We start from the raw sequence: 27546 nt of genomic DNA on the forward strand, positions 1-27546 counted from the left end.
CTGTGATCCCGTAGTTTTGTGCTCTAAAACAATACCAGTTAAGTTCCAAGACCATGCCAGACCCTTTCTCTTCAGTGTAGGTCACCTGGGACATCAAATTGGTAGGTTGGTACATCAACTTTAGCAAAGTTAGTGTTCACCTAGCAAATCAATGGGTACTCCCAAATTCAGTACTTTTTGGGTTTCAACTTCGGATGTGTGCATAAACCCTGTAATGCATGCTGTGTCTGCTATATGATCATTTTATTTACTGCACTTGTAAATATGCAGTTTTAAATTAGAAGGTACAAGTGGCAAATTACAATTCGCGCAGATTTACACTGGAGACCTTCTCAAAGCTCCCCACTGAGCCATTCCTTCAATAATTGTTGTATAGGTAATTGTAGATAAATAACATAATACACTCTGTTCCTCTTAAATATGCTTTTTTAAGTATAGGCACAAAGTGCATTATAATCTGCAAATTCTCTTTTATTACAACGTAAACTTCCATATTCTAAAATGTAATTAGTCTCTGCATCACCCACTGACAGCTGATATCTCTTATTTTGTAGCTGTTTTTTCACAACACAAGGATTTGTTTTTTAACAAATGGGAGAATGCCATATGGCTCCACTTTCGTGTTTTAGAGAAAGCTTTAATTTGTCCACAAAAAAAAATCCCACACAAGTATCAGTCAGGATTTAATTTCTTTTTTTTTTTTTTTTTTGAGGGAAATTATATATGGATAACATGTAATTTACTATAATAGTCTATAAAATACAACCCCACCCCCGTCATTATTTTTACTGAAACAATTTTCATTTATTTCTAAAGATCTTTCCACCCTGAGTGATGTAAAGTTTGGAGACCATAAGAGAAAACATGTTATATACAAATACATAATGTCTTTTATTTAAACTTGTGAGAACAGCATGGTTTATAATCTGCAGACAGATTTACTGCTGAGATCAAATCAGCCACCTCTTGCACCAAGTTGTTTGCATCAAGACAGAGTAGCCTGTGCTTCTTTGCATGTTTTGTTTTTATTTAACTTTTGAAAGTTTGTTTAACTAGGATAACCTAATAAATTACAACAATCATTTTCACCCGTTATTCCATTCAAAATCCTTGAAAAGCTTTAAAAGTAGGTGTGTATTGTTTAAAAAAAATAATAGTAATAATGATAGAATAAAGAGTTACCTATCTGATCTTGCTTGCATATATTAGGCTACCAAAAAAATAGCAAAGGCACTGTACATGTAAATAGAATTTCACTCTGTCGTTTGCATAGAAAGTTCATTTTCTCACATGACACTGATGAAGTTTCCGAGAACTGTTTAGGGCTTTTGATCAGTCATAGCAGTAATTTTCCATGGAGCTCTTTACTGGTTGCAAATGTGTTAGGCTTGGGCTTGCATTGAAACCAAGAAAGCAAAAATGAATCCAAAACTTAAGTCTTTAGCCTTATATGTTTTCTAACACGTGCACCTCCTTGGCAGATGAGCGGTGGTCTTAACTTGCTTGCTGTTGTTAAAGAGGGTCTGTATTTGAGTTGCATAGTCTCCTAGTGGATATTTGTTTAAGCCATGCGATGCACAGTGTGGACAAGAATCAACTCATGGGGATTAACAGTTGCAATTTCTTTTACCTTTGGTTTTGTGTGGGATCTTAATTGATTTATCACAATGGACGCATCATCTGGAACCAAAAGGCCCATTGTATTATTTTGTTAATATAGCATTTAATACATTTTTAATCCTTTATCCTTATTAATGGGATAAATAAGGCTTGTTTGCAGATTCAAGAAACACAGATCTGTTTGTTTGACTAGTAATGGAATAGCAGAAGGATCAGTTAAGAAAAGAGAGATGCATTTAGTTGCCTTTTGGTGTGGAGAGGCTTCAATTGCAATCCACACTTTGTTTGTTCTGTTCCAATATAGAGCAAAGAGAGAGCATATCCACCAAAACATCAACACCTTTACTACTACACTTGTCCATTAACATGTGACACTGTACACCAACCGTGTTATTCATTCATCTTCTCTCTCTCTCCATACTTACAGTAGGACCCCTGGTTACATCGTTTACATGCTTCCCGCTATTTTTATGACTCTTTTCACGATATTAAAGTTGGTCAGTTAAATTTTATTGAAGAAGGATTGTGTTTGGGGAAGTAAACCTGGTAACTGTAGCCTAGCTTGGAGCTCCATTCATCTGGTGGTGAGGGGTCTGCTGTGTTCTGCTATAAAATAAACCAGGTGAGTGGAACAAAGAAGTGGCTTAGGGGTCAGCAGGTCGGGAGAACCCATTCATCTCTCTGGATGCCTCTGAAAGGTGTGTCTGTCCAGCATTAGACACTTCCCTTCCATAGGCACGCTGCTACAGTAACCTCCTGTAAAAACACCAGTCTGCTCTTTGTAGCTCCCTAGAGTACAGCTGGAGTCTAGTGTAGGTGTGACCTCTCCTCCAGCAACATCACAAAGTACCACTGAGAAACAGATTTTACCAGATGAAAGCTTATCAAGAAATTAAACCTGGTGCCTTGCAATGTTAATGTGTTACAGGCAGCATGATGTGTAAAGGAGGGGAGGGGCTTACATGACCTTTTTATTGAGAACATACACATTTTGTAAAAGCTCATAAAAACTTTCTGTAGGGAATGTCTGCATTGCTTTGTTGTCTGATTGAAGAAGTAGGCTGGGACTTCTGTGGCTTTGTTCACAAAGTTTACAGAACTCTGTCAGTGAACGATGTGTTCTTATTGTTTCAGAGACTCGCAAATCCAGGCTAAGAAATAAAGATGCCAGATAACACAAATTGCAGATAATTTAAATACAGATAATTTGGTAATAATACAAAAATGTTATTATATTTGTGCACTTCAATTGAAATTAACAGTAAAGAAAAAAAAATCACCTTGGTGAATCATTCTAGCTGGTCACGTGTCATTTGAAATTGTACAGAATTATTTGAAGTACACCTTTTAACCTCCAGGAACCACACACAAAATAGTGGCCTAACATTGTTGTTAGAAAAAGTGTTCTGGTCTTTTACACGTGTGTTTTGCACTGCTAACCACACTGGCGTTATCTAACTACTGGAAGTAAGGTCCTATTGAAACTGCTTAATCATTCAGTATGGTTTCTTTAAGTGCTTTCCACAATTGCATTTTGGCTGACGTGCAGAAAGTGAATTCTGAAGAATGAGCATAGCTATGCTTGCCCTGCTGTAGCAGTAAGTTGTGATGAAGGGGATGGTGCCTTTCCAGTCACAAAGCTGGGAAAAGTTACAAATTGACATATAAAACGAGGAACTGGTTTTGCTCACCTACCTCTTCTGAACAGCCCCGGTGTAATCTAGCACAGGTAATCCTCATTCGCTATTATTTGTTTATTTATTTTTTATGTGTGCTTAATAATCAGTTGGTTGCCATGGTATAGCAATCCAAAATGCCTGTGCAAAATGTGCTCAGTCCAACCTCTCCATTATTGAATTCCTTTATCAAAAGGAAATCAGCAAAGTGTACCTTGTCTGATTTTTATATAAGTCAGGATTTTAGACAGCGAGTCATTTAATTGGCACTTTGTGTCAGACTCGTTGATGTCTTCCATAATAAGGCACCTCCTGACCTAAAGGTACGGTAGCGGATACACCTGCTGATGTAATTGACAAGTGCAGAAGAATGCCCTGAAAGAACAGGAACTTGCAATGACACATTGCAATATACCCATCCAGGTTTAGAGATGGATTTTAAATATGTTCCATAAAAAAGATATTTGTCGTCGGCATGCATAGTCAAAGATAAGCTGGAAGAAAGCAGTTTGTCTTTAATTAAAGCAACACCACTAATCCAATGGGCATCTTGTAGTTTTCACTATTGAATAATTCAATCGAAGTGCTCGAAGTATTCAAACTTTAACATGATCTAAAGCAGAGGGCTGAATGACAGATCTGTTATCTAGCAGAATGTATTAATACTATTATAAACTAATTTTGTATTAATATATAAAATGTATGCCGTACTTTATACTTTAAACTAAGCTTTACAATGGCATCTGCTGCTGGATAATGGTGAAATCTGAACTTGGCTTCTATGGTCTTTGAAGCGGCTATAAAGTCATAACATTGTCTGCTGGCCTTTTCCAAATTGCAAGCTGACACAGCACCACCACCTTGGCAGTAGATTCTGTACTAATACTGTTTTTAAAAAAAAAAAAAAAAAAAAACCTCTCTGGAAAGAGCTTCAGCTTAACCCCCTCCCCCAAATGCCTGCAAACATTTGGTCAGGAAGTCAGATCGGAGATTTTAAGACATTTGGAAAAAAATTGGCAATCTGCTTCTCCCCACATTACATGTTGGGATTTCGATAAAGGCGCCAGTATTCTGATATAGCCCACAAACACTGGAGTATGAATCTAACCCTATTCAGTGACTGTACAGTGAAAAGAAGAAAGGAGAAAATAGGGCATTGTTAATAAACGAGGGTATTTGCAATATTGGAATCCCCAAATTCTTATTTTTCCAAAGGGGGGGGGGGGCGCTAGCCAAGTACAAAATGTGTTGGTGACTGCAATTAGGGTTGATCTTTTTAAAAGTAGTTGTTTTTATGTCGCATTTTCTTTTTTTTTTTTTTGCATCTGATTTTGAAAAACCTCAGTGGTTTAGGGTTTATCATATCTAACTTTAGTCTTTGTTTTTAAAAAAAAAAAAAAAAAAAAAAAAAAAAATTCAGTACCAGTCACTGTTTCTGTAGGTCTTGTAGATTTTCCTTGGGGTGGGGTCTCAGTTAGACTGTTGCAGAGCATGATTGCCATTAAAAAAATAAATAAATAGTTACACCACCAGGAGTTTATAGCATGTACATGGTTTTTTAATGGGGATTGGCTACTGTGGCACTATTTATGTAAGTGAGGTAGTTTGTTGTGTACCTTTTTTATAGCTAGTTTGTTACTCGTTAATTAATATTCTTAATATTCTCACAACATAACAGTGGAATTCAGCATCACCAGCATCATCTTCACTTAATTTACAGTAACGACGACACTGGACAGAGCTTGAACAACCCACAACTGTAACAGACCTTATTCTTAACCATTGTTCAAGGGCTAAGTTATAAGGGTCAACTTATATTAATATGGATTACTTTTTTTTTTTTTTTTTAATTACGGTTTAAAAAATATATATATAGAGGTCAAGAAGACATATCAGACATTTAAATGGTTGTAATACTTAATGTGATATGACAGTGGATTTGAAACTAAAGAAAACAAAACTCCTAGTCCGATTTCAAAGCTCTGTCTTTAATGTGAAACATGAAAGAGTTTAACAATGAGGGTCTAACGGCTTGCAGGTGTTCCTCTGTTTTTGGCAGTTTGGAGACTTGACCGATTCCTGACAAGTTCATGAAGAAATGAATGGCGTGGATAATGATTGTATAACTAAGGTTATTGTTATTACAACTGAAAGTACATAATGCATTAAAAGTCTTGAATGCACTGCTGAAAACAGAACAACGGAAGAAAACACACCTCTTGTATCAGCCAATCAGAAATGTTCTGGCACCCCTGTATGGCATACTATTATTACCCAGGTTAATACGGACGAATGCATGTATGTAATTCTCAAACATCATTCTTTTTGTGTGGTTTTTATTTGGGTCTCAGCCGAGAAGCATGAGAGGCTATGCTGTTTTGTGTTGCTAAACAGGCAAATATTTCTGAAACTCGTGCACTGTGTGGTCTGCACATAACACATGGGAAAAATAAGTGGTTGGACAATGTACTGCACTGAATGCCGTCGCACACAAGTCAGGGGTAGCTAAATAACAGACTTGGCTCCAGCTATGCTAGTTTTGCAGTTTTTAGGCATGAAATATGTAAGCTTTAGTCTTGTTTAAAAAAAAAAAAAAAAAAAAAAAGTGTCAGGTTTTTTCACTTGGCATTGTAGAACTTTTTAAAAACTTCTCCAGCACTTACCTTATAAATCAGTAAAGCAGAAACTGTTGGTCAACGTGCTGCTGCAACTCGAAAGTGTTTGCATAGCTTTTCCCAATGTAGCGGAGGGGGTTGTTTTTAGAGAAAGGGGTCCTGTTCTTAAATATTACTTTTTAAAATATATGTTGACCATACAGCAATACTGACCAGTTACCAAAGCAACTGAACATGCGTGGATGCATATTAGTGGTGTGTCTGTGATAAATTTCAGTTGTTTTACATGCACCATGTTTGTTTCATGAGCTCACACTTGTTGTGTACCAGGCGTTTCTAAAGTATTGATGACCTGTGCAGTTGGCAAGGAGGTTTTGTGTTTGTTTCTATAGTTCTGTCTAGCTTATAATAATGTATCCAATGGATGATGAGTTATTAATACATCCTGTGTTATTCCATGTGGTTGGTGCTGATGTTTTCAAGTTGTGTCTCTTATTTATTTCGCAGGAGAAATACCCCAGCATTGTTAGACTGCCAGAAGGTTGCAGTGCTGAATATATGGTTATCCAGAGTCCAAAACTTCCAGGGTAAGGACAGCAGATTATTTTAAAAGTGTTGGTACACTGAGCAACACCATGCTAGATAAGTAACTTTGGCAAAAGAATAGATTTTCTGTAATATAACTACATTATTTGAAAATGATAGGTTGCCAATGGAACTTTTTTCAGTGTCTTTAGTGTACATTCTTGGCTACACCACATTAAAAGTACCACATCATTTAATGTGCACATGCTGGTCCATATCCATAAACCGTGTGCCATGGAGCAACTGGCAATGTTACAGAACTAGAAAGAAAATAACATTTGTTTTTTTGCATAATTTATATGAAAATGTTTTATACAATGTTAATTTCTAGTACAGCTGGTGTGTCTGTTGCATGCAACAAACAAGGCTTGATTTCATTTTCATCGTCTCCCCTTCACTTGAGTTATTATGCATGGCACATATCAGTTTCTAAACAGAGGAGTGGCGCGCCTCTTTAGAAGTGTCACGTAACGCAATATATGCAAATAAGATTTGTCAACTCTACTGAAAATGTATGTCATTTAAATGCAGCATTAGGAACAAGACATCACGTTCTTAATTGTGCATGTCATCTGTGTTTTTCTGTGGTTTTAACTTTTGACCAATTATTGCATTTTACAATTCTTCCAGATGTGAGTTGAAGATTGTTTGGAACATAGATGTGACCGAAGAAGGGGTGGTTACTCCAAAGCTTAACCTTTTGACCAAAATACCAGAGCAAGGTTTGTACTGAATAGATTTTTCTGAATCGCACGAGCTAACCTCTGCTACAACACTGTTTAAAGACCACGTTGCACCATACTGTACATTCATTAAATTGTGCACTTAATTTACCAACGTGATCAGTGTTCATGTTTCATGTATGCTTTTCAGTTAGAAAGTTCCTGTTTTTTTTGTGCACCAACAATCCTGGATATTTTAAAGAATTCGAACGGATTCTTACTTCGGGGAGTTTTTCGACTCAAAGAAAAACATCTGACTTATACTGCAATAGTTGTGGTATAAATATGGTGAATGTTATTTTCCAGCTATAAAAAAAACAAAAAAAAAAACCTTTACCCTTTATTAGCCTTTACAAAAAAACATTTATTTAATAAACTAAAAGTGCTTGTTTTATTATTTCTGCATAGCACTGTAATATAACTTTTGCCCCTGCAGCGCTGCTCCTTGACAAGAGGAAAGCAGTGGAGAGTGCACCCCACTGCTTTAAAAATCTTCTGCGCTTACTTGGTATCGAGGCCACCATTGAAAGTGTAATAAAGTCCTTACTGATGGAAGAGTAACATTAAAATGTTTTAATAGAGGTAATCAGAACTGGTCGGAAAGTCTAAATCAGCATGGAAGCACCTAAAAAAAAAAAACCTGCCATGTGGATGCATTTATTATTGTTAAATGAGAGCACATGTTAATTATTGGTGCTATGAATAATTATGTTTTATTTTAAATTTGTTTTAATATAAACACTTCTGTATAATTTCCCATTTTAGAAATATTTGTAAAATGACATGCCAAATATACATAACTCTCTCATGTCACGTTATATATAAGTGGACATGAAAAATAAATACAGCTATTTAAATAAAAAATGCCAAACATACTTAAAAGAACACAATTCTGTACTTTTTTTTTTTTACAGTTTACCAATAAAATTGAACTATATACATGAAAATGCAGTGGTTCTATTTGTGATATTTCAAACAATAAAGCGTTATTTCATAATACTGCCATAAAAAAACAGTGGCAGTTTCCTTTCCAAGGTCAATATAAAAAATAAATAAATAAAATGAAACAAAAAAAAAAAAAAAAAAAACCAGTAGAACTGAAAATCTGAAGTTAGGTTGGTTTCTAGCCAACACAGATCTTTCGTGAATGATTGTTGTATCCCCAGCAGACTACACTGATGCATTTAGAGTAAGATAATCCTGTCCTGTTGGTCATCCACTTTGCTAGGTCTAAAGAAAGTCTTTTTCATTTGCTGCTTGTTATTACTGCCAAAATGAGTGAATGCCATTAACTCATGTCTCTTTCCTTCAAACTGAGCACTTCAACCTTTGGTAAGAAGAATGAATGAAAAAAAAAAAGTTTGCATAACTGTTAAATGGTATATGAATTATTCTAGCACAAAGAGGATTGGTTTATGTAATGGTTCCCCAAACCATCCCAGCTAGTATCTTTTTTTTTTTTTTTTTTCCATTAAGTATCTTAAAAAATGCCTCTTTTTAAATCTAACCTATTATTTATAGTTAATCAGCCCAGGGTTAGTTACCTGGTTTTTCAGTCTTTGATGAAGTGATGGCATATGTTACAAGGTTTAATAGAGTAGGATTATTGCTGGAGGTTTTTAGTAAATTGAATCCAGCTCCTGTGCTAGTTTGGTTTAAACGGGAAATTGTATGATGCTTTGATATATCTTTCTAGCTGGAGGATAAACAAATCCTAATCTGCAGTTGAATATCAGTAATATATATCCCTTGGATTTAATTGTGGCAATAACTAATTATTAAATACTTGCCTAGGTGACATGCTGCTTCATGCACATTTCAGATCCTGGAATCCACTACAGTGAGAAGTTAAGATGCTTATTTTATTATTTCTGCATTTTATTTCTTATTTTTTTAAAACACTTGTTAACAATACAGATTCATGGCAGTTGCTTGAAGTGGAATACAGTTGTGATTGGTGTAAGCCAAATTTAAAACAGTGACAGTTCTCTTTTGGCAAAGTGGTCATATTTGAGTCCCTGTGTTAAAACTTTCAGCATTTTATAATTTCCCTGATCTATGGCTACATTCAATCAAACTTTTCAGAGGCACAGTTCATTTTGACACCTGCTCATTCTGTGATTTGTTCAGGGGTGTCTGGAAGTTTGCATAGCACCATAAAACAGCAAAAAAAGCTACCTTTTTTTCTTTATGGAATCTGCCACTAAGTAACTTTACAGAAAGTGGTCAGCTGTTATCTTTCCTAGACCTCTCATTACAAGTCTGCAGTGTTTAAAGAGTTAATCAGAGTTATTTTAAATGAAGTGTACTATTTTAAACAAACAATAAAATACCAAAACATATTTGAATCTTTAAAAAATTTCCTATGAGGTCACAGCCCACACTGTCACTAAGATTACCAGAGAAAGATATCTGAATTAGCAGCAGTTTTTTAGTTAGGTAGATATTTTTGTCACCCGCAAAAGCCTCAAATTCCTTCAAGGTTTTTTGCTTAACATAAGCTCTAAATGACTTAATATCCAGCTATTAATAAATGAAAACCTGGTCAAGGCAACATGACACAGCTTAACTGTTAACAAAAACACCCATAACTGATTTCTTCAAAATATACAGGGCAAATCTGGTTTAGTGAACCATTCAGGTTTCACCGTTATTTACAGTTCAATTAGATCTGTTTTCTTTTATTTCACCCTCTCTAAACAGCGTGTGAAACACTCAAACCAGGTAATCGTCAACTTATTTTATTTTTTAAACTTGACGATTGTGCACTATTTAGTTAGTGTGAAGAGGTTGTTAACATACATGGGTGTTTGATGTGTATAACTATCTTTGCTTTCTTAGACCAGGAGTAGGCAATGTTGGCACTTTCAAGTCTAGGTCTTTGTTCCAACCACATCTTAAATGATTAAAATGAAGTAATAAAACCCCCTGACTAAATAAATTAATTCTACCTATTAACCCTGGAATGGAACAGCATGGCCAGGGCTGCCTACCCCTGTGCTAGACTTCTCATCACACAGTCATCATTTAAATGCTTCAATTTAGTGTCACATCAGAAATCCTGTCCCTGAAAATATACTGAAATGGATCAGGAGCCACAAATTAGGAGAATTCACTCAGGGTTAAATTCATGTGAAATGAGCAAAGCATTAAATTAAGGGAATCACTTTGAATGCTTTTTCATGCTCCTTGGGTTCAGAATTATTCTTGCAAGGAAATCAGTTGCTTGATTGTTAGTGTTACAGCAAGTGAGACACCCAACACCATTCACAACAGGCTACTTTTCTGAAGATGGAAATTATTACCTTTAATTCTCACTGTTCAGGATATACTGGTCGCCCAGGTGCCCATGAGATTCCTTTATATCTAACAACCAGATGTCTTGCATTTCAGATCTACATGGACTAAAATAGGTTTTGTCAAGTAACCAGTAGAACCAGTGTTCTCCCAAAAATTGAAGACAACAAAAAAAAAAAGGATTTTGAATATTTTTGCAGTAAAAAATTGAATAGAAAATACTGTCCTTTATCAAAAAAAAAGCTAAATTAAGCAAACTTTACATTGCAGCAAGAGGTTAGTGATTTGTTATCTGTGAATGCCACAAATAAGGTGTAAGCATAGTCAAAAATGTCCACGCTAATTTATCACTTAGTTTGGTTTAATTTATGAAATGAACTGGACTAATTAAGTTATGAGGAACCCTGAAATCCAAGTAAGCTTTTGCTTTTCGTTTGCAGGGTATACCATTCACTAATCTACTGTTCCTAATACAGGAGGTAAAAATCACAATTGAAATTGATATTAGAAATTGAAATATGACTACATTTTGTAGAGAGAAACAGAACAAGCCATAATCTAATAACTGCATTCTACGTCCTTTGTAATATATATATTAAGTTAATGACAATTAATGGACAGTGCTTACTGTGCTTTTTAATTTATATATATGATTCTAATTAAGAAATAATTTTCTTGCAGCTCCAAAACTTTCTGCAAGCTGCCATTTGTAAAGTGTCTCAAGCATATCAAACTTTGAACTTAGATTTGTCACTGCAAGACTTGGCAGAAATGTATACCATAGTATATACACCATCTAATGTATACTATAGTATATAGAATCCTATCGCTGCACCTTTCTTCACACCAAACCATATGGCATATCGTTGAACCAAAACGAAATAACATAAGCTCATCAAGACATCCTCCATTACCACTGCAATGGAAACGCCTCCTGCTTTGAATTCGTGCTTACATGGAAACGCTGTAAAACGCCCTTGACGCATTCATACTGAGTGGAGAACCAATGTGCAGTCCTCACTCTCCATGAAGAGATTTGGAGCTGGAGAGTCTTGTTTGGCCTGTGTGCTCTTCAAGTAAAAATTGACTATTTGTCCATCAAGCTTATACTGATGTGGAATGTTCTCATATGGTTTAGGGTCCAAGTCCAGGATGGACACTGAATAAGTAAACCTGGACTTCAATGTCTGAATCACTAAATTAGGCTCCGGTCTGAAAGAGAGAGAGTATTCTTCATTACCGTACATTATAAAAAAAAACTAGTAAAAAAATAAATTAAAAAAGTTACAACTTTGTGCAATTTGTGGTCTACTTTATTTACAGGTGTGAAATAGTTCCTGGTTTTATTTGTGATGGCATTTAATTTTAACGGTTGTGTGTTGTGTTTTCAAGACATCATGCAGTTGATATAAGGGTTTGGAAAAATGAGCTATGCCAATTCTGCAACTCCCAATAGATCCTTGTATCCAGCTAAGAGGATATAGAGAGGTCTACCCTATACTGCAGCACAATATTGAATTATTCTGCAAAGCACTTCATTCACAATCTGACTAGAAATAATAAGTACTGGAATTTGTGAATTAATTAACTTAAAAGCCACTGAAGCCTATATCTTAACATGCAAGAATGTAGTTTCTTTATGTAACTAGTTCTTGTGCTTGCATTAGTATTATGTAAACACTGGTGTGTGTGTGTGTGATTATTAGAGCGATTGGCATCACATTTAACATTAGGCTGATGACAGCATTTCCTGAGGCTCCAGTTCAGACATCAATCACCTGGGCTGGATCATTACACACCATAAACACATTCAGAACAACCATGCAAAATCAACAGCAGCCAGGCAATGCTATCAGGAAACCAGTTAGTTGGCTTTACAAAACTAAAATAAAATGGCCTAGATAATAATTTATTTTATTTTATTTTTATACAAAAGAAGACATGGAAAATCACTTTTGATAGCCTTTAAACTTACAGTTCATCATCTGGACAAGGTGAAAGTGCAATCATTATTGAGCAGTCTTTTGCCGTCATTGCTACCCTGTACTGTTGAACCTAGGAAACAGAAACAGTAATATATGAAAATTATAAACAGCCCCATTTGGTTATTTTTTTCATGGTAAAGAGAGTGTAATTGTTAGAATCTTTGATATATTATTTTCTGAAATGCGTCCAGATACGATTTTAATTCGGATCTAACTACAGCTTATTAGAGCATTTAAATCTGTGTCTTTATCTTTTAAAGAACTATGATTTCATGTGGCTTGTTCTAAAGAAAGTATTTGTTTATTTCTATTTCTTACTCTACACAATGGGAAGGAGTTTCATTTGTGTGGTGGTTGTGCAGTGCTGATCGTAGTCCAGCGAGGGTTAATACGAGACACACTTCATTGCAACACTAATGCACGGGATAGAAACTTTCCCTTTGCAGTTTCTTTTTAATCTTGATAAAAAGATACGCAAAACATGTACCAGCACATCGATTTGTTTTACCTTTCGAACTGCGTAGTCAACTGTTCCATCATCTTCAGATTGCGAATTTAGCAGTTTTTCAAAGCAATTTTCGTTGTACGGCCCATCGATCTGTAATCTGACCCTAGGCAAAATACAACATGTTTTAAGGTATTACTAGGTTGACGTTTAAAATACACACCATTTCAGCAATAAGGTACGGAAAGGCTACCCTAAGATAACTAACTTCTTTCAGTGTCTAACACAGTTAAACATGCTTTAATGGTGTTTAAATAGGTAATACATGTTTCTGTATTCATGGAAATCATTTGTTTTTTTAAAGTACTTGCCGCTTAAAGCACATGAAAACAAAAGGTTTTACATAGAAACCATCCTTTAGCCAAAACACAAACCACACTGTCAAAGACAACAATTCTGAGCTTGTTTTAACTACAAATCAAACCAAAAGCAATGTGGATGTAACTGGCATTGTAACAACTCATTTAGTCTGATGTCTGATACAATTTACAAGTTATTAACCTAAAAGTAGTAGTTCTCGTGTTGGATTATGGCACCCCTTCAAAAGCACCTTATTATTTTAACTAGTTACAAATGGACAAAATAATAGGCATACCAGCAATTATGATTATATACAGCAAATTCAGTTAGGCGTTTCATTATTGGAAAACAGAAAATAGTCCTGTTCTTGAGCACCATCTTGTGGCAATGTAATCTATTGCATATTACAAGTATTACAACTTCCTTAGCCGCACCTCTCTACAAATACCTGTTGTAGTAAAACAAACGAAAAATACACTTTACTGTGAAACTAAAAACATCAAGCCAAAGTAGTGCTGTAAGCTTTGTGAATGAAGGCTTCATATTTCTGCTCTTATGTAGAAGTGGCTTACCTTTCTTTAGGGAATTCTCCCAAATACTGTTCCACGCGATTATACAAGGGGTGAAGTCCTTCAATATCTACATTATCCAGCATCTGAGCTTGAAGAATCTTAGAAAGAATGCAATCTTTAGGCAGACCACAATGACCTAAAACAGCAATTTAAAATGATTAGAATAAATATGTATTTTCTAAAAGCCATTTTATTTCTTATAAAAGAAAATGGTTTAATTTTGTGTGCTTTTCAAAGTGGCAGTGGTAGTACATAGAATTTTTTTTTAAATCAATTGAACAAGTTACCTTTTCTTAGGATGTCTCTGTGGAAGTGGCTTGCATCAGAGTGGGCCCTTCCCTCTGAAATGTGCACCCTCCTGATTTCACCTGTCGTGCAGGTGCCCGAGTTACTTAGCAATGCTGTTGTGATCACGTTAACGAGTTCATTGATAACAGTCCTTGTGCAATGTGGACCGTAGATTAGACCATTGGCAGGAAAGAAGTATGGTTTCAAGTGTTGAGTGAGTTCATTCAAGTCCTGCAGGCAATCCTTGTCATCCTTACAACCATATATTAGCTCACCATTCTTCATAGATCAGGGAGACAGGGAGAATTATTTATTTATTTTATATAAAGTTAGATGCCCAATGATTTCATATGGCTTGCATACCTTTTGAAAATAAAGAGTGGAGGAGCACACTTTAAAAAGCACATTGTATCAAAATAATTAATTACTGTCATTGGTTCAACAAATGATGCATTACATTTCTTCAGAAAAAAAATCAATATCCTATAAACTTCAAAATAGGAGCTTCCTCACAGTAACAGAATTCTATGTAAAGAGTGATTTAAAAGCAAAAAGTCACTTTAGGTTCCTATGTATTTCAAGTGGCCCATAAAAAAAGGAGTGCAAAAGTATAATAGTTATCAGTGGTTAACACTCATGAGCTGCTGTTGCTCCACCACCAAAAGTCAGGACAGGTAGGGCCTCAGCTGGCTTAAAACTAAAACACTATTTTAGATGCAATCAACTGAATGTTATGAAGAGAGAAAATCCAAAAATTACTACTACAAAAAAAATGCCCAGGCAACTGCTGTATAAGAATGAACATACCTTAAAGATTTTCAGGTTGTTTTGTGCCTCTTGTAGCAAGTTCCTTAAGGCAAAAGACATTCTCTGTTTGTTTCTACAAAAAAAAAAAAAAAAAAAAAAAAGCAATGTTACTAAAACAGCACTAGTGCTACGCCAATAACTACTATCCTCACTGCAGACTCAAGTGTCAAGGACCAATAACAACACTCAGAATGTCAGAGTGCCATTGCATGAAAAATAACTCCACTCAACACAGATGGGTTATCCAGGCCCAGTCTTGCGTATGCCGCTATATAATGTGTGTAGGATTTCCATACAAGACTGAAACTATTTGAACATTTATAGTTGCAAACAATGGGATATAGAATGTTGTCCTTACTGTACATGCAGACGATATTCAAACACATACAAAAAGTCTAACTACACCAGTCAAACAGTAATTTAATAAAGTCCCTTAGTAACCATGGTATGAAGCAACACACATACTATGTTCCTTACATGTTTAAAAGTGCATTTGTCAAGTTGTATTTAGAAACAAAAATCACAAAAAAAAAATACGTTTCGATACTCACCCCGAGAAAAGGTCGAGAGGGCAGTATCGACTCATTCTTTTCCACTTTCCATTAGCTAACTTGAAATATGTAAGAATAATAAAATACTTGTCAAACTAAATGCATGAGTGAAGTTGTGAAATCTCTGTCTACATCATTCCATTAGGGCTATTTCACAATTGTGATAAACAGGATATAGACAATAATACTTTAAAAACATCAACGTGTAGCTTAAAGTACAAATAACAGTCTTCACAAACAGAAAAGTACTTCCACAATACCTGCACAGTTTTGCATATTACAGCAGCACTTAACAGTGCACATTAAAACAAATAAACTAAAACTGGATGTGACTTTTGTTTTTTAGGAACTAGGATAGACCACCTAATATAAAGCTAAGACTAGAGAATTGGCAGCTACATTTTAAAGTAACAAGAACAACATATCACCTATACATTGGCTCTTGTTCATTTGTAAGTGTTCAAAGGTCATCTTCCACCCTAGTTGAAACAAATGTGCCGATACAAATTATGGTGATGGTGCAAATGGTCTGCATGCAGATGCAACATGCTGGAACATGTGGAGAGATGAGAAGCAGCTGCTCCACCTGAGATGCACTGAGAACTCGGTTTTGTTTACAGGGAATGGCAGCTGAGGATTGGCTGGCAGATCAGGTGGGCGTGTCCCAGCGGTAGAGAGACAAACCATTGGCCACTGCGTGTGGAAGCAGGGTCATGGTTTTAATCAGTGGATAATAGTTGGTCCTTTAGAGGATTTTAACATCCTGGAACAGTATAAGGAGGGAGCTTTTGGTTTGTAGCTGTTTTTCCCCCCTCGAATTTTATTTAGTGCTTTTTTTATTTTACATTTGTCAGATTTTGATCTTAAAAAGCAAATGACCATGACATATTTTACAATAGTATGCAGGTATTTCCATATATGCCCAAAATCTGATGCTCTAAATAATGTTAATACCAAGTTTCATGACAATTGAATAAGCAGACAATACTTTATTGGTAATTTAATATGTATTTATACTTGATTTACCTTTAGGTGTTGATGCATGCAGAATCGACACACTCTGTGTTTAACATCCTTTGTGACTTGACTTGAAAAAGGCAGAAAACCACATTTTGGCTGCAAAAAAACAAAAAACAAAAAAATGTAAAGAGAGAGAATCTCTGGAGCTCTAAGAGAGCAGATCGTTAGGGTAGCCTTAACTACCTTTCCATTTTTCTTTCTATTTAAATATATTCTATTTTCTAGTTTGTATTGCATCTTCTGATGTACAGGGTGGTTAAAGATTTGGACAGTTAAGTCAATCTGTATTGGTCTGTAGCACAAAAGAACTACAGGAAGCCAGTACCTGGATTTATTACTGACACAGTGGCACCAGCAATGCATCTAAAGTCCTGTCTGATTAGAATTGTACAAGTATGTCATGTAAAAAAAGACCTATAAGGAAGTTGTTGGTCACTATCATGCAACAGCTTCATTATTAGTCAGTGCATAGATCAAATATTTAAAAACCTTTGTGAAATGCGTATTTTCTTAGTGACGCAAACTTGATTGTGATGAAAAACAATTGATTTTCAGAGGTTATTCCCATTTATGTCTAACTGTCATCACATGAACCCGCAGAACAAGAACTTGCTGCCCTGAATTTCATTTGACTCATTTACCTTTATTTCTATACAAAGCGGGGGCCTGCTTTCACTGAAATGGCAAGTCTGGAGTTTGGTTAGATTTGGTAGGCATAAAGCATAGCCGCTGAAAATATCCATCACCTTATCACAGCGGGATTCTGAAAAAGAAGACAAGAGAGTGTATTTCCAAAAGATATACTCCAGATATACTCCTTAATTTAATCCTTTCGTTTTTATAAAGGAGAAAGAGGTTTTCACTGTACTTGAGGTGCCCCTTAGTGGAGAAATGTTGTCATTGTAGGAAGGATCAAAGAGACAGTGGAGGACTTTGTCTATAAATAAGTCAATATCCCTCTTAAAAGGAATGAGAACAAAGGTTTTCAAATCAATTTATGTGCCTCCTATTAGCACAGACCACCCTAAAGTACAAAATTATTTTGTACTTCAATATTAAATATATGTCTTCAATTACAGTATCAAAGAATTAGAGTTTTGCTTGCATTCAGCACTTACATTTTTTTATTTAGTATTCGCTAATTATTTATCATTTTCTCCCAATTTAGAATAGCCAATTATTTTTAGGCTCAGCTCACCGCTACCACCCCTGCCCCGACTCAGGTGCAGCAAAGACGAACACACGCTCTCCTCCGAAGCGTCTGCCGTCAGCCGACTGCTTCTTTTCACACTGCAGACCCACCATGCAGCCACCTCAGAGCCACAGATCCGGAGGACAACGCAGCTCTGGGCAGCTTGCAGGGAGCCCTAGCAAAAACATTTTAACCACCATACCATTAAATGCTAATAAAAACATTTTTTTTAAATTAATATAAAATGCATGATCGATTCAAGAAAGCCTACAAGAATACCTCTGCTAAAGAAATGGTGCAGAATGGTGTTACACTTCTCGAATGCTTCATGAGTACAAAAATAAATAAAATAAAAATATATATAAAAAAAAAACTGGGTGGTGGGTGGGCTAGCCACTTTAATAAAATTTTACATCAAGCCCCATATTTTGTTATCTCATTACATAATACTACATTGCCTCAACAATGCTTCAGAATTAGCACAGCAAAAAAAACACACACACAACCTAAGCACACCCTTTTATCCTTTTCTAAATGTACATTTGTCCAAGACAACACTCTATGTATGTAATACACAGCAAAAAAAACAAACGCATGTACCATACGTTGAATTTTACCAGTTTTGTATTTGAAACACATTAAAACAAACTTTTTTGAAAAGAACAAAACAAATGTATTTTATCTGCATTTCAATGCTTCTTTGTCTACACTATTTGTACACCACACCCTAATTGATATTTAATTTACAATGTTTTAATGAGTGTTATTGCCTGTGGCACTCAGAAATTTTCAAGCATATAAAAGCAAGATAAATTCTGTTCATGAAGTGTCTTGTCTCCAGAGTTTTTGTTTGACGATCCCTTCCAAGTTAAAAGAAAACTTAAGATGGATAGAGAAAAATGCCCCAAAAGTATGTGTTTCTAAAACTCTTACCTGGTCTTTCTTGTTCAACCTTTAAAGAGAGCTGCCTAACAAAATCCAACGGTAGACGTACAACCTCCTGAAAAAAGAAATACATCAAAATAAAGCTTTCTATGTTGTGAAGTGCAGGCTTACCAAACAAAATTAGACATTGATGTGCTTTTAAATTAGGAGGGTGCTACCCCACAGTGTTGCTAAAGGCTTTCCAAATGTGAATGGTTTTTGGTTGTAAAAAAGGAACCATTTTTTGTTCACCTAACAATACCGTTCTCTTTACTGTGGCTCTGAAAAGATTCACCGTTATGATAGAATTTGCATTTAGTAAACTGTGATGAGGCATCCATATTAGGCTCAATTTTCAGTCTGTTTGCACCACTGCAAGGTTAGCTCCCATTTTTGTCTTCATTGATAAATGAATGCAAGCGTTACAATGAACGTCAGACATCCCTTTGAAGAAACGGAGGCAGAACATATATATTAAAATGAATACCCCATGATGGACATAGTTTTCTCCCAGAAACGGCTTCATGACATTCTTACTGAAATCAACAATGTTCTGTAGATGGCCAAATGCTTCCTTTGCTGCCTGAAAGAAATAAAGCACACTTGTATTAATACTCCACAGTGTACATCTCAGGAACGACGTACTAGTAATTCTCTCTCTTGATTTTGGTCAATACAGTGTTCTCAATGTATTAATTATTACTGATCCAGATTGATTAGGAATTCGAATTAGGGTCAGTTTAGATATTAAATAGACAGTGAATTTTTGTTTAATTAAAAGTCAGTCTACTGTGACCAGGTTGTATTCCACAAATCAATGAAACTCTCTACTTGATCTAGACCACTTATTACACTTTTTGGTTTTGATACACAAACATCAGCCTCCCCATCGAAATATGAAGATCTAAGATTGAAGATGAAAAAATAAAAAGGCAGGTATGTTAGGCCAGTTTTTTTTTCTTTTCAAATGAGAAGTTTCAGTTCAAGAAACACTTGGGCGAAGACAGAGTGGAGGTTCTCATTCAAGGACTAAAGCAGCTGGACGGAGCTTGTTCCTGATTACACATCCGAACACAACTAACAGGCCATGTGTACTGAAGAAACAGCACCGACTGTGCTGCTACGTGCAGTATGAATACATTTACACAGATTTAAATTTACAGAGTATAGATATGCCATAAACATTTTTTTTTAATTGTAAAAATCAATGCTGAACACAAAACTACCGTATGAAAGTTTACCACAGTATTAATAGTGACTAAACACATTAAAGTTGCAGTGTGTATACATATATATATATATCTATATATATATATATATATATATATATATATATATATATATATATATATATATATATATATATATATATATATACACACACACACACACACACACACATTTTATATATATATATAAAATATATATATACAAAATTATATAGGCACCGTAGGTCTGAAAGATATCAAAAGCATCCAGTCAGTTTTCTGCTGAGTGGAATGCCGTAATACCTTACGGAATGGGAAAATCACATTTGCCTCCCAAATTCTAATAAGAGCTCAAAGAAAAACATTTTTTTTTTTTTTTTTAAAAACCAATTACAGTTCTTGAAATCTTTCTAACTTAACCATTCCAAAATTTTACACATAGCTGTGGCACAATGGCCTTTGCCTATCAACTGTCTTGAACTTGAAACCTACATTTGAATCACCTCTCATGTCTTCATTTTGGGAAATTATGGAGACTTCTTGTAATTGTCAGTGCTTGTAATAGTTACAGAATTTTCCTCTTGCAGCATTTCTGAATTGATGAATTTACTGGTGGTGCTATTTCTCTTTGTTTTGATCTCTACAGTGTATCTCAATGTATTTAAACTCTTTTCTGCTGCTGATATGCTGATATGATACAACTTGTTCCATTTTGTTTTGTGCATTAGGTCACCTTAAATGAGGCACTGGTCTCGTTTAACAAAAGAATAATCAAATAAAAACGACACCTTTGGAAATGAAATTTAAAAAATCATATCCATAAGAAAGAAAGTTTACAACACATGAAACAAATTTAAATCTAAAATAAAAAGTTGTAGAACTTTTTTATTCCTGCAGTTGATTTGGTAATGTTCATTACTGAATTGGTGGAATAAGGTTCACTTGTTACATGATCTTTACCATGTACAGTATGCTATGCATTTTTTAAAATGATAAATATAGACCATGAAGGTCCTGCAAGATTAGACGCTTGTTATATTAATATAACCTGGACTTCAAATTGAACAAGAGCCCTTTTGTCTGTTTGTTCTGGTTGTGAAGGAGAATTCTAGACAGAAATTAATGCATCTGTGAACAGCTGGAGTTGGCTTTCATGAGAAGCAGAGGTTCTGGTAATGACTGTTAGTACCCTATACCGCTGTTCTCTTTTTCCCTTGCATGTCTCAGAGTTGTAAAAGTTCTTACCTTATGGGAGTTTCCAGGTTCTTCAGCTGGATATTTTAAAAAGCGCAGAACTTGAGAGTGCTGGAATAAACAGAAAAATATATTTGTACGAAACAACAAACACTTGGGTATTAGGTTTAAACATCTGGGGCTCATCCCATGAAATAAAATCAGCAAATCCAGAAAAATCCCTAAATTACCATCTCAGAAAGTGACAAAATGATCCAATGTGCAAATGCAAATACGCTAGCTTAAATGGCAATACCTTGTAAATGGTTTTAGGCAGACCATAGCTGCACAATGTAGCGTGACAAAGGAAGGGTTGATGGCACATAAAAAGGTCTAAGGTATAAAAATCTCCCAAAGTATAATGGACAAACATCCACAATGAAATACAAAATATGTGTAAACTGCATAAATAAATCGCCCTACAATACTTGCCTTGCCAATACTTGCCTTCATGACATAACTGAAAATCATAATGGTGTTTTCCAAATCATGAAAATATATATGTGCCAACTTTCATTTATTTTCTTTAGTTTAAAACAGTAAAGACAATTCATTCTTCCCAGGGTAGTCTTTCTGCAAAAGTACTTAAAAATGTAGAAAGTGAGATATGCTGAAAATAGTACTTACAGGAAACCTTACTGCAAATGAAATATGAAATGTATGTTAACTTAAACATCTGACCATTTGTCCACGGCAACATAATAGTTTCAGTAGTTAACAATTCAGTAACACTGAAACAAATTGCAAGAATTACAACATTATCCACTTACTAGCGCATGGACATCCGATTGAAAAGCCTACCGAATTGTACTAGCCTACAGAACTTAAGGGAAAATGTGCCCAATGTGAAAGGGCCCTAAAGCACTGGACAAGTTCGGAAAGACTCACACTCTCTCTCTCGAATTGAAATGTCAAATGTGTCAAAGTTCAAGTATATTTTCCTCTAGAGGAATTATCACTTTTTGATGTCACTGTTTGGCATTATGCGGAAAAAAGTTAAAATATATATATATATATTATATATATATATATATATATATATTAGGAGTGACAACACAATTTTTTGCATTTAGAAGGTTGAAGTGCAAGATTTACAATGTAATTGAATAATTCCAGATTACTGCAACTTTCTAAATTATGTTATGCAACACAGACAAGGCAAACATTCTTAACTGTTGATAATGATCAACAAAGTGGTCATTTAAAAAAAAAAAACATTAAGTACAACTGATAATGTTCAGAGAATTTCAGAAATGCAAACTACTGCCTTCCGTGTTAACTAAAATAGAGAACACGCTTGCAAAGACTGTGAGCATCCATAAACTGTTTAAGCAAATGTGGTTTTAATCCAAGATGCATAACATAATAATATTAGTTTCAAAAGAACTATACTGTTTGTGTCCTGTTAGACTGAAAAAAACAACCTATTTTCTACCATGCTATCATAGATAATGTTAAATCCAGTGCATAAGCCCCATTCATACCATGGTTATGTTGTCACGATCAAATCAAGTTGCACTATCAAAGGCTCTAGTTTACAGTTTTCATTAATCATATTGCTGACATTGTACTGTGATGTTGTGCCTGCTACCTGATTGCACGGTTTGAAGCGTCATCTAAATCTGTTTTACTAAGCGCTGCAAAAGGAATGCAGTGGAAGAATAAACTAAACATTAGTCCTTTATAAATAACAGAAACCATGTGTCAGACATGAGTTACAATCGGAATCTCGTGTTCTATCAGCTTAACTGACTACATACAATGGAGTAAATAGCAAAGCTATTTTTTCCATTGTTTTCATGGTCCCCGCTCCCCATTTAAACAAACAGACACCCTATTCCTATGGATTTGAAATGAGAACTTTAATAAAAAAAATTAATAAATAACTCAGCATGAATCATCTTGCAAATGGTCTACTTTGTAAATCACACAAAATACATGTTTATTAAGCTTTTACTACAGTGCAAGATTTGCTCCACTTTTTTTAAAACTGAATAAGAAACTGACAATTTCCCCAATAGATGAAGAATCCCTCTAAATATACAATGAGCTGCGAGTAGAAAAGTTTCCAGTTTTTTATTTGTTCCCTATTTACATATACAATTCAATGTTTATTTTCATTTTGGCTCGTGTGAAACCCATATATTCTGCCACCATTATATACATTTATTTCTAATAGAGCACGTATTACTGTAGACTGGAATCCTATTTGCAGCAAAATGTATGTGTGACTCAGGATTCCCAATAGCTGCTGCACAGGAAGTGAATTTATAGTGTGGGGGCAAAATAAACCGGCTTCACCCAAGTTAAATTCTGAACATTTCTGGTAAAGGGAGCTTTGTCAGTACATGAATGAAATGATTATTAAAATACAAATGAACTGGTTTTGTAAAAAGAAAAAAAAAAGCACTGAGAAAACAACCCATACTCAGAAAATGTGTTGCAGTGCAGCTGTTGCTTAGGTATTCTAGTTGGTGTCTGTACAGTGCGTATTGCTTGGCTGTGCAGAATTATTTGTTGCCTTAAGGATATTTGTTCAAGGAAACATCCTGGCTGTCAAATATAATAATTGATTTTCATCAACCCAGGAAACACTTTATAGCAATCTTGCAGGTGTGGGAGTTGTAAAGCAATGGGTTTGTTACCTTTCAAACAACAACGCATGGCCAGTTGTACATCAGCTTTTCTCATTTGAATTACCAGCTGCTGATATCTTCATGAAGAACTGATAGCTAACCAAAAATATAACTTGTAGGGGGCCTACATTGCAACCAGGTGTTTCCTTTTTGTACTTAGCTTCCTCTTCGCCTAGACTATATTTGGCAACAACATACCACACACCTACATTGACTAGAACTAAGTGATGCTGTTAGATAGGATAAAAGTTTAATCTGCAGACATTTCAGAATTTGCATCCCTATTTCAAGTCTAGACATCTGTAAAATGAATGTAGCCAGTTAAAAGCAGTGCAAGATTGCTCCCAGACCTGTTATTAATGTTCTCTTACAATAATTAAGTACATTTGGGCCATATTAATGTTTTCTGAGTAATGACTTTACCAAAGTGCTCGATCAATGATTTTAACTTAACTCACTTCCAAAATAGCCCTGTTCCTGTGATTTATTTTCTTTTAAGCAATAGTTTTAAGAGTGGTTAATTTCTGTATTCCAGTTTACCAATGATGTGCCTTCTGCAAAAAGGGTCAAGTTACATAGCTCTGCAAGGGGAAATTGCAACTAGAACACTGGTGCATCTCTGAACATCAAGCCATCCCTGACTTTCATTCCACTTTTTGACTGCCTGTTTCTCTTATTACATACCTTAAATGCTACAGAGTGCCTACTGTAGATCTGTCCAGAAACATAATGCATTCAAACATTTGGAATAGCTGTGGCTGTACCCTAGATTTGCCATAATGTTTGATCCACCACTTGGTACTTACTAGTATTTGAACATGATGATTTTTCCTTGTTCTGTTTTTTGAGGCATACAAATGTTATACACAAGTAGCAAAGATGCCCTGTCTTGCAAGAATAAATTACACCGTGCTCAACCTACCTTGGTGGTTTCAGGACTGGCATTTCTGTTTTGTTTGTTTGTTTATGCTACTTAAGAAAGCTGTGTGGTCCAGTGGTTAAAGAAACTGGCTTGTAACCAGGAGGTTGCTGGTTCAAATTCCAGCTCAGCCACTGACTCATTGTGAGACCCTGCAAGGCAAGACTACACCCTGGATGGGACGCCAATCCATCGCAGTGCATCTAAGGAGCAATTTAGAGAGGCCAAACCACCTAGCCAGCATGTCTTTGGATGGTGGGAGGAAACCCATGCGAACACGGGGAGAACATGCAAACTGCACACAGGCAGACCCTGTTTGGAATAGAACCTAGGACCCTGAAACCACCACACCACCATGCCGCCCGAAAAATTAGCTATTACCAAACTGCACAGTTCTTTTAACAGGGACTGTGCAGAGCGGAATGAAAAAATCAATTTTGGTTGCATATGCGGGTTAATCTAAAGCTAACTTACATGGCTACAAGCCTACAGTCATATCTTTTGATAAATAATCTGAAATGTTAAACCTCAGGACTGTGCATACTGTACTTTAACCAAACCTACGTTTGCTAAAACATTGCTAAAGGTGGGGTTTGGGTGCAGTAAGCATACTTTGAACTACAACAAAGACTTGCACAATGTCCTTGGAATTTACCCAATGGACTGACATATTTAAGCATAGCTGTTTCTCACAAATACTGTACTACTTTAAGGCTTCCGGTAGACTTGCAATATCATTTTGTAGTTCCTTTGATTACATAATGTTATATAAAAAGATCAAAATGATGTTCATCTCTCTCTTTTTGAAAAAATATATATCTCAATCCTAAAATTCTAGGTGATGGAAAACTTTTGGCCACTGGGTCATTCCATATCAACTCAACCAAAAATCAGGCAGATTCCCACCTCAGGAGTTAGATTTTGCTTACATTTTGTGGAGTGGAAGATACAGATCAGGTATGAAACCAGGCCAAATATTTAAACTCAAATTATGAATATTACTGAGACCCCGCCCCCAAGTGATTTTTTAAGAAATTCAAGTGCTTGTAGATGTCACTTTCAAGTTATTTCTGCTTGTTCATAACGTAATTGGCTTTCTGTATGCAGCTCTGTCTGTCTGATTGAATCACCCCACAAAATGGCTTCAGGATGAAAATGTCAAAAATGGCCACATCTTTGAAGGGCTGAAACACCTTGTGGGACAAACTGAGCTTCAATGGTCTAATAGATGAGGGTTTGAAGGACTTGTGGTAAAAACACTGACTGGGTAATCTGTCTCCTTCAAAGTTTAATAAATGTACAAAAGCGAACAAAACGTATCTGTGTTGTTTGCATTACATTGTACAATATCAGAAAACGGTCCGAGTTTAAACCAAGACAAACCAAAAAACATACATGTGTTATCTTTATATGACAGTGGTTTGTCACAGGGCTGCAGGTGTTCCAAACCCTCACTGGAAAACCAGCCCAGTACTATCGGCAATACTAAGTAGTACTAAGATTTACTTAAATAAACCTGATCAATCAATTCGTCTTGTTCATTTTACCTGCTGCAAAAATTAAACAAATAAAGTCAGCCCGTATGTTAAGCTTTGTAGTGCACCAAAAGTCGCCATTTTATAGAAATGTATATTACCAAATTTGATCAAATTTTGATAACCCGGTGGACTCTAAAGATTAAGGGGGCGTGCCAAATAACACACCATACTGTATACCGAATCCTATAAAATTGCACAATAATCTAACAATGTGCAACTTTGTTTTTCACTAGATGCATATAGTGCTTGTTTCTATTTTAGTATAGTGCAATATACATAGGAAAAGCACACAAACCATGCACTTTGCTGCTCCTTGTCATAACGCAGCCGGTTCAGCCCGAGTGAAGCTTAACCGTCCGCAGTACACGTGCACACACAGAGGCGGTAAACACAGCAATAAAACTAAAAGCTTAAGTACATTTTTCCGGTTTTCTATAGTAAGGACGTGACAGTTGCTACTTTCTCGTCCTTTTTTATATGATAAGCGGTCCATTCAGTCCCGTTGCTAGAGGCTGGCAGACGGGTTCTGGTTCCGTATGGGTCTGGGGCTGCTCCACATTGCTGGTGGTACTTCACGCTTAGTGCTGTCAGGATTACCGTGTCCCTGATATGAGTTCTTACATAAAAGCCTGATGTACTGATAACACGAACAGTGCTAACGAGTAAGTAAAAAGTTTATAAAAAAAAAAAAAAAAAAAAAACAGTGACAACTCACCTGAACATGAGAGACCACCAGACTCTTGTTCCCTTCTCCGTGATATTTCCACTCGTTCTCGTCCATTTTGTTCACTTCCATAACACAGCTGGTTTTGAAGTGCTCGTCTCCTTTAATGTGCTGGTTCTTTCGACTAATAGTTGCTGCATAAAGCATAAATAACAAACTGAAGTGAGTCTGTCTATTTCACACAGGCACACCGACAGACTACTACCGCTTTGCCCAAGGAAATCCCACCCCGGACTCTCTATTGGCTGTTCGGTATTAACATGTTTCTTATTGGCTTAGGCATGAGTAATTGCAGACGAGCGGTTTCAGCGGCTGGCCGGAGTGGAGCTCAGTTCGATCAGGCGCATTGGAGCACTGCCTTTTGAGTCAGGAAATACAGGAGATAATATTAATATTGTATCTGCTGCAGGCCCCCGGACACATGCGTTGTTTTTGTCAGAATGTATTTTTTAGCAGAACATGATTCAGACCAAGGCTGGCGGGGTAATGTATTTTACAGACTTTACCAAAGTTAGTAAAATGAACGATTTATGTGGGATTTTTTTTTTTTTTTTTTTTTTTTTCCATTCATGCAGGATCGTTTTTAAAAACAGACGCATTGTCATATAAAACTAACAAAAAGCTTTACT

At 35.7% G+C, this 27546-nt stretch overlaps 2 protein-coding genes across 2 annotated transcripts in view; one reads left to right on the forward strand and one right to left on the reverse strand.

Moving 5' to 3' along the window:
* LOC121298144 (centromere protein P) overlaps positions 1–8113 on the forward strand; it is a 77939-nt gene extending 69826 nt beyond the window's left edge. The window contains exons 7-9 of the mRNA XM_041225013.1: positions 6419–6498; positions 7127–7218; positions 7655–8113. Of these exons, the coding sequence (XP_041080947.1) occupies positions 6419–6498; positions 7127–7218; positions 7655–7779 (297 nt within the window). The 3' untranslated portion in view covers positions 7780–8113. The remainder of the gene's footprint in view (positions 1–6418; positions 6499–7126; positions 7219–7654) is intronic.
* A 59-nt stretch (positions 8114–8172) lies between these two features.
* LOC121298141 (inositol-pentakisphosphate 2-kinase-like) lies at positions 8173–27110 on the reverse strand. The gene is made up of 13 exons (XM_041225010.1): positions 26909–27110; positions 21113–21172; positions 19147–19242; positions 18669–18735; positions 17185–17306; positions 16550–16639; positions 15524–15582; positions 14973–15045; positions 14165–14444; positions 13878–14013; positions 13009–13111; positions 12491–12570; positions 8173–11727 (listed from the first exon to the last, which is right to left on the reverse strand). Exons 1-13 carry the CDS (start codon positions 27062–27064, stop codon positions 11502–11504), a joined length of 1548 nt encoding a protein of 515 aa, XP_041080944.1. The 5' UTR covers positions 27065–27110; the 3' UTR covers positions 8173–11501.
* Positions 27111–27546: the final 436 nt, after the last annotated feature.

The sequence above is a fragment of the Polyodon spathula genome, chromosome 23, assembly GCF_017654505.1.
Source record: "Polyodon spathula isolate WHYD16114869_AA chromosome 23, ASM1765450v1, whole genome shotgun sequence".
In the NCBI taxonomy this organism is placed as follows: Eukaryota; Metazoa; Chordata; class Actinopteri; order Acipenseriformes; family Polyodontidae; genus Polyodon; species Polyodon spathula.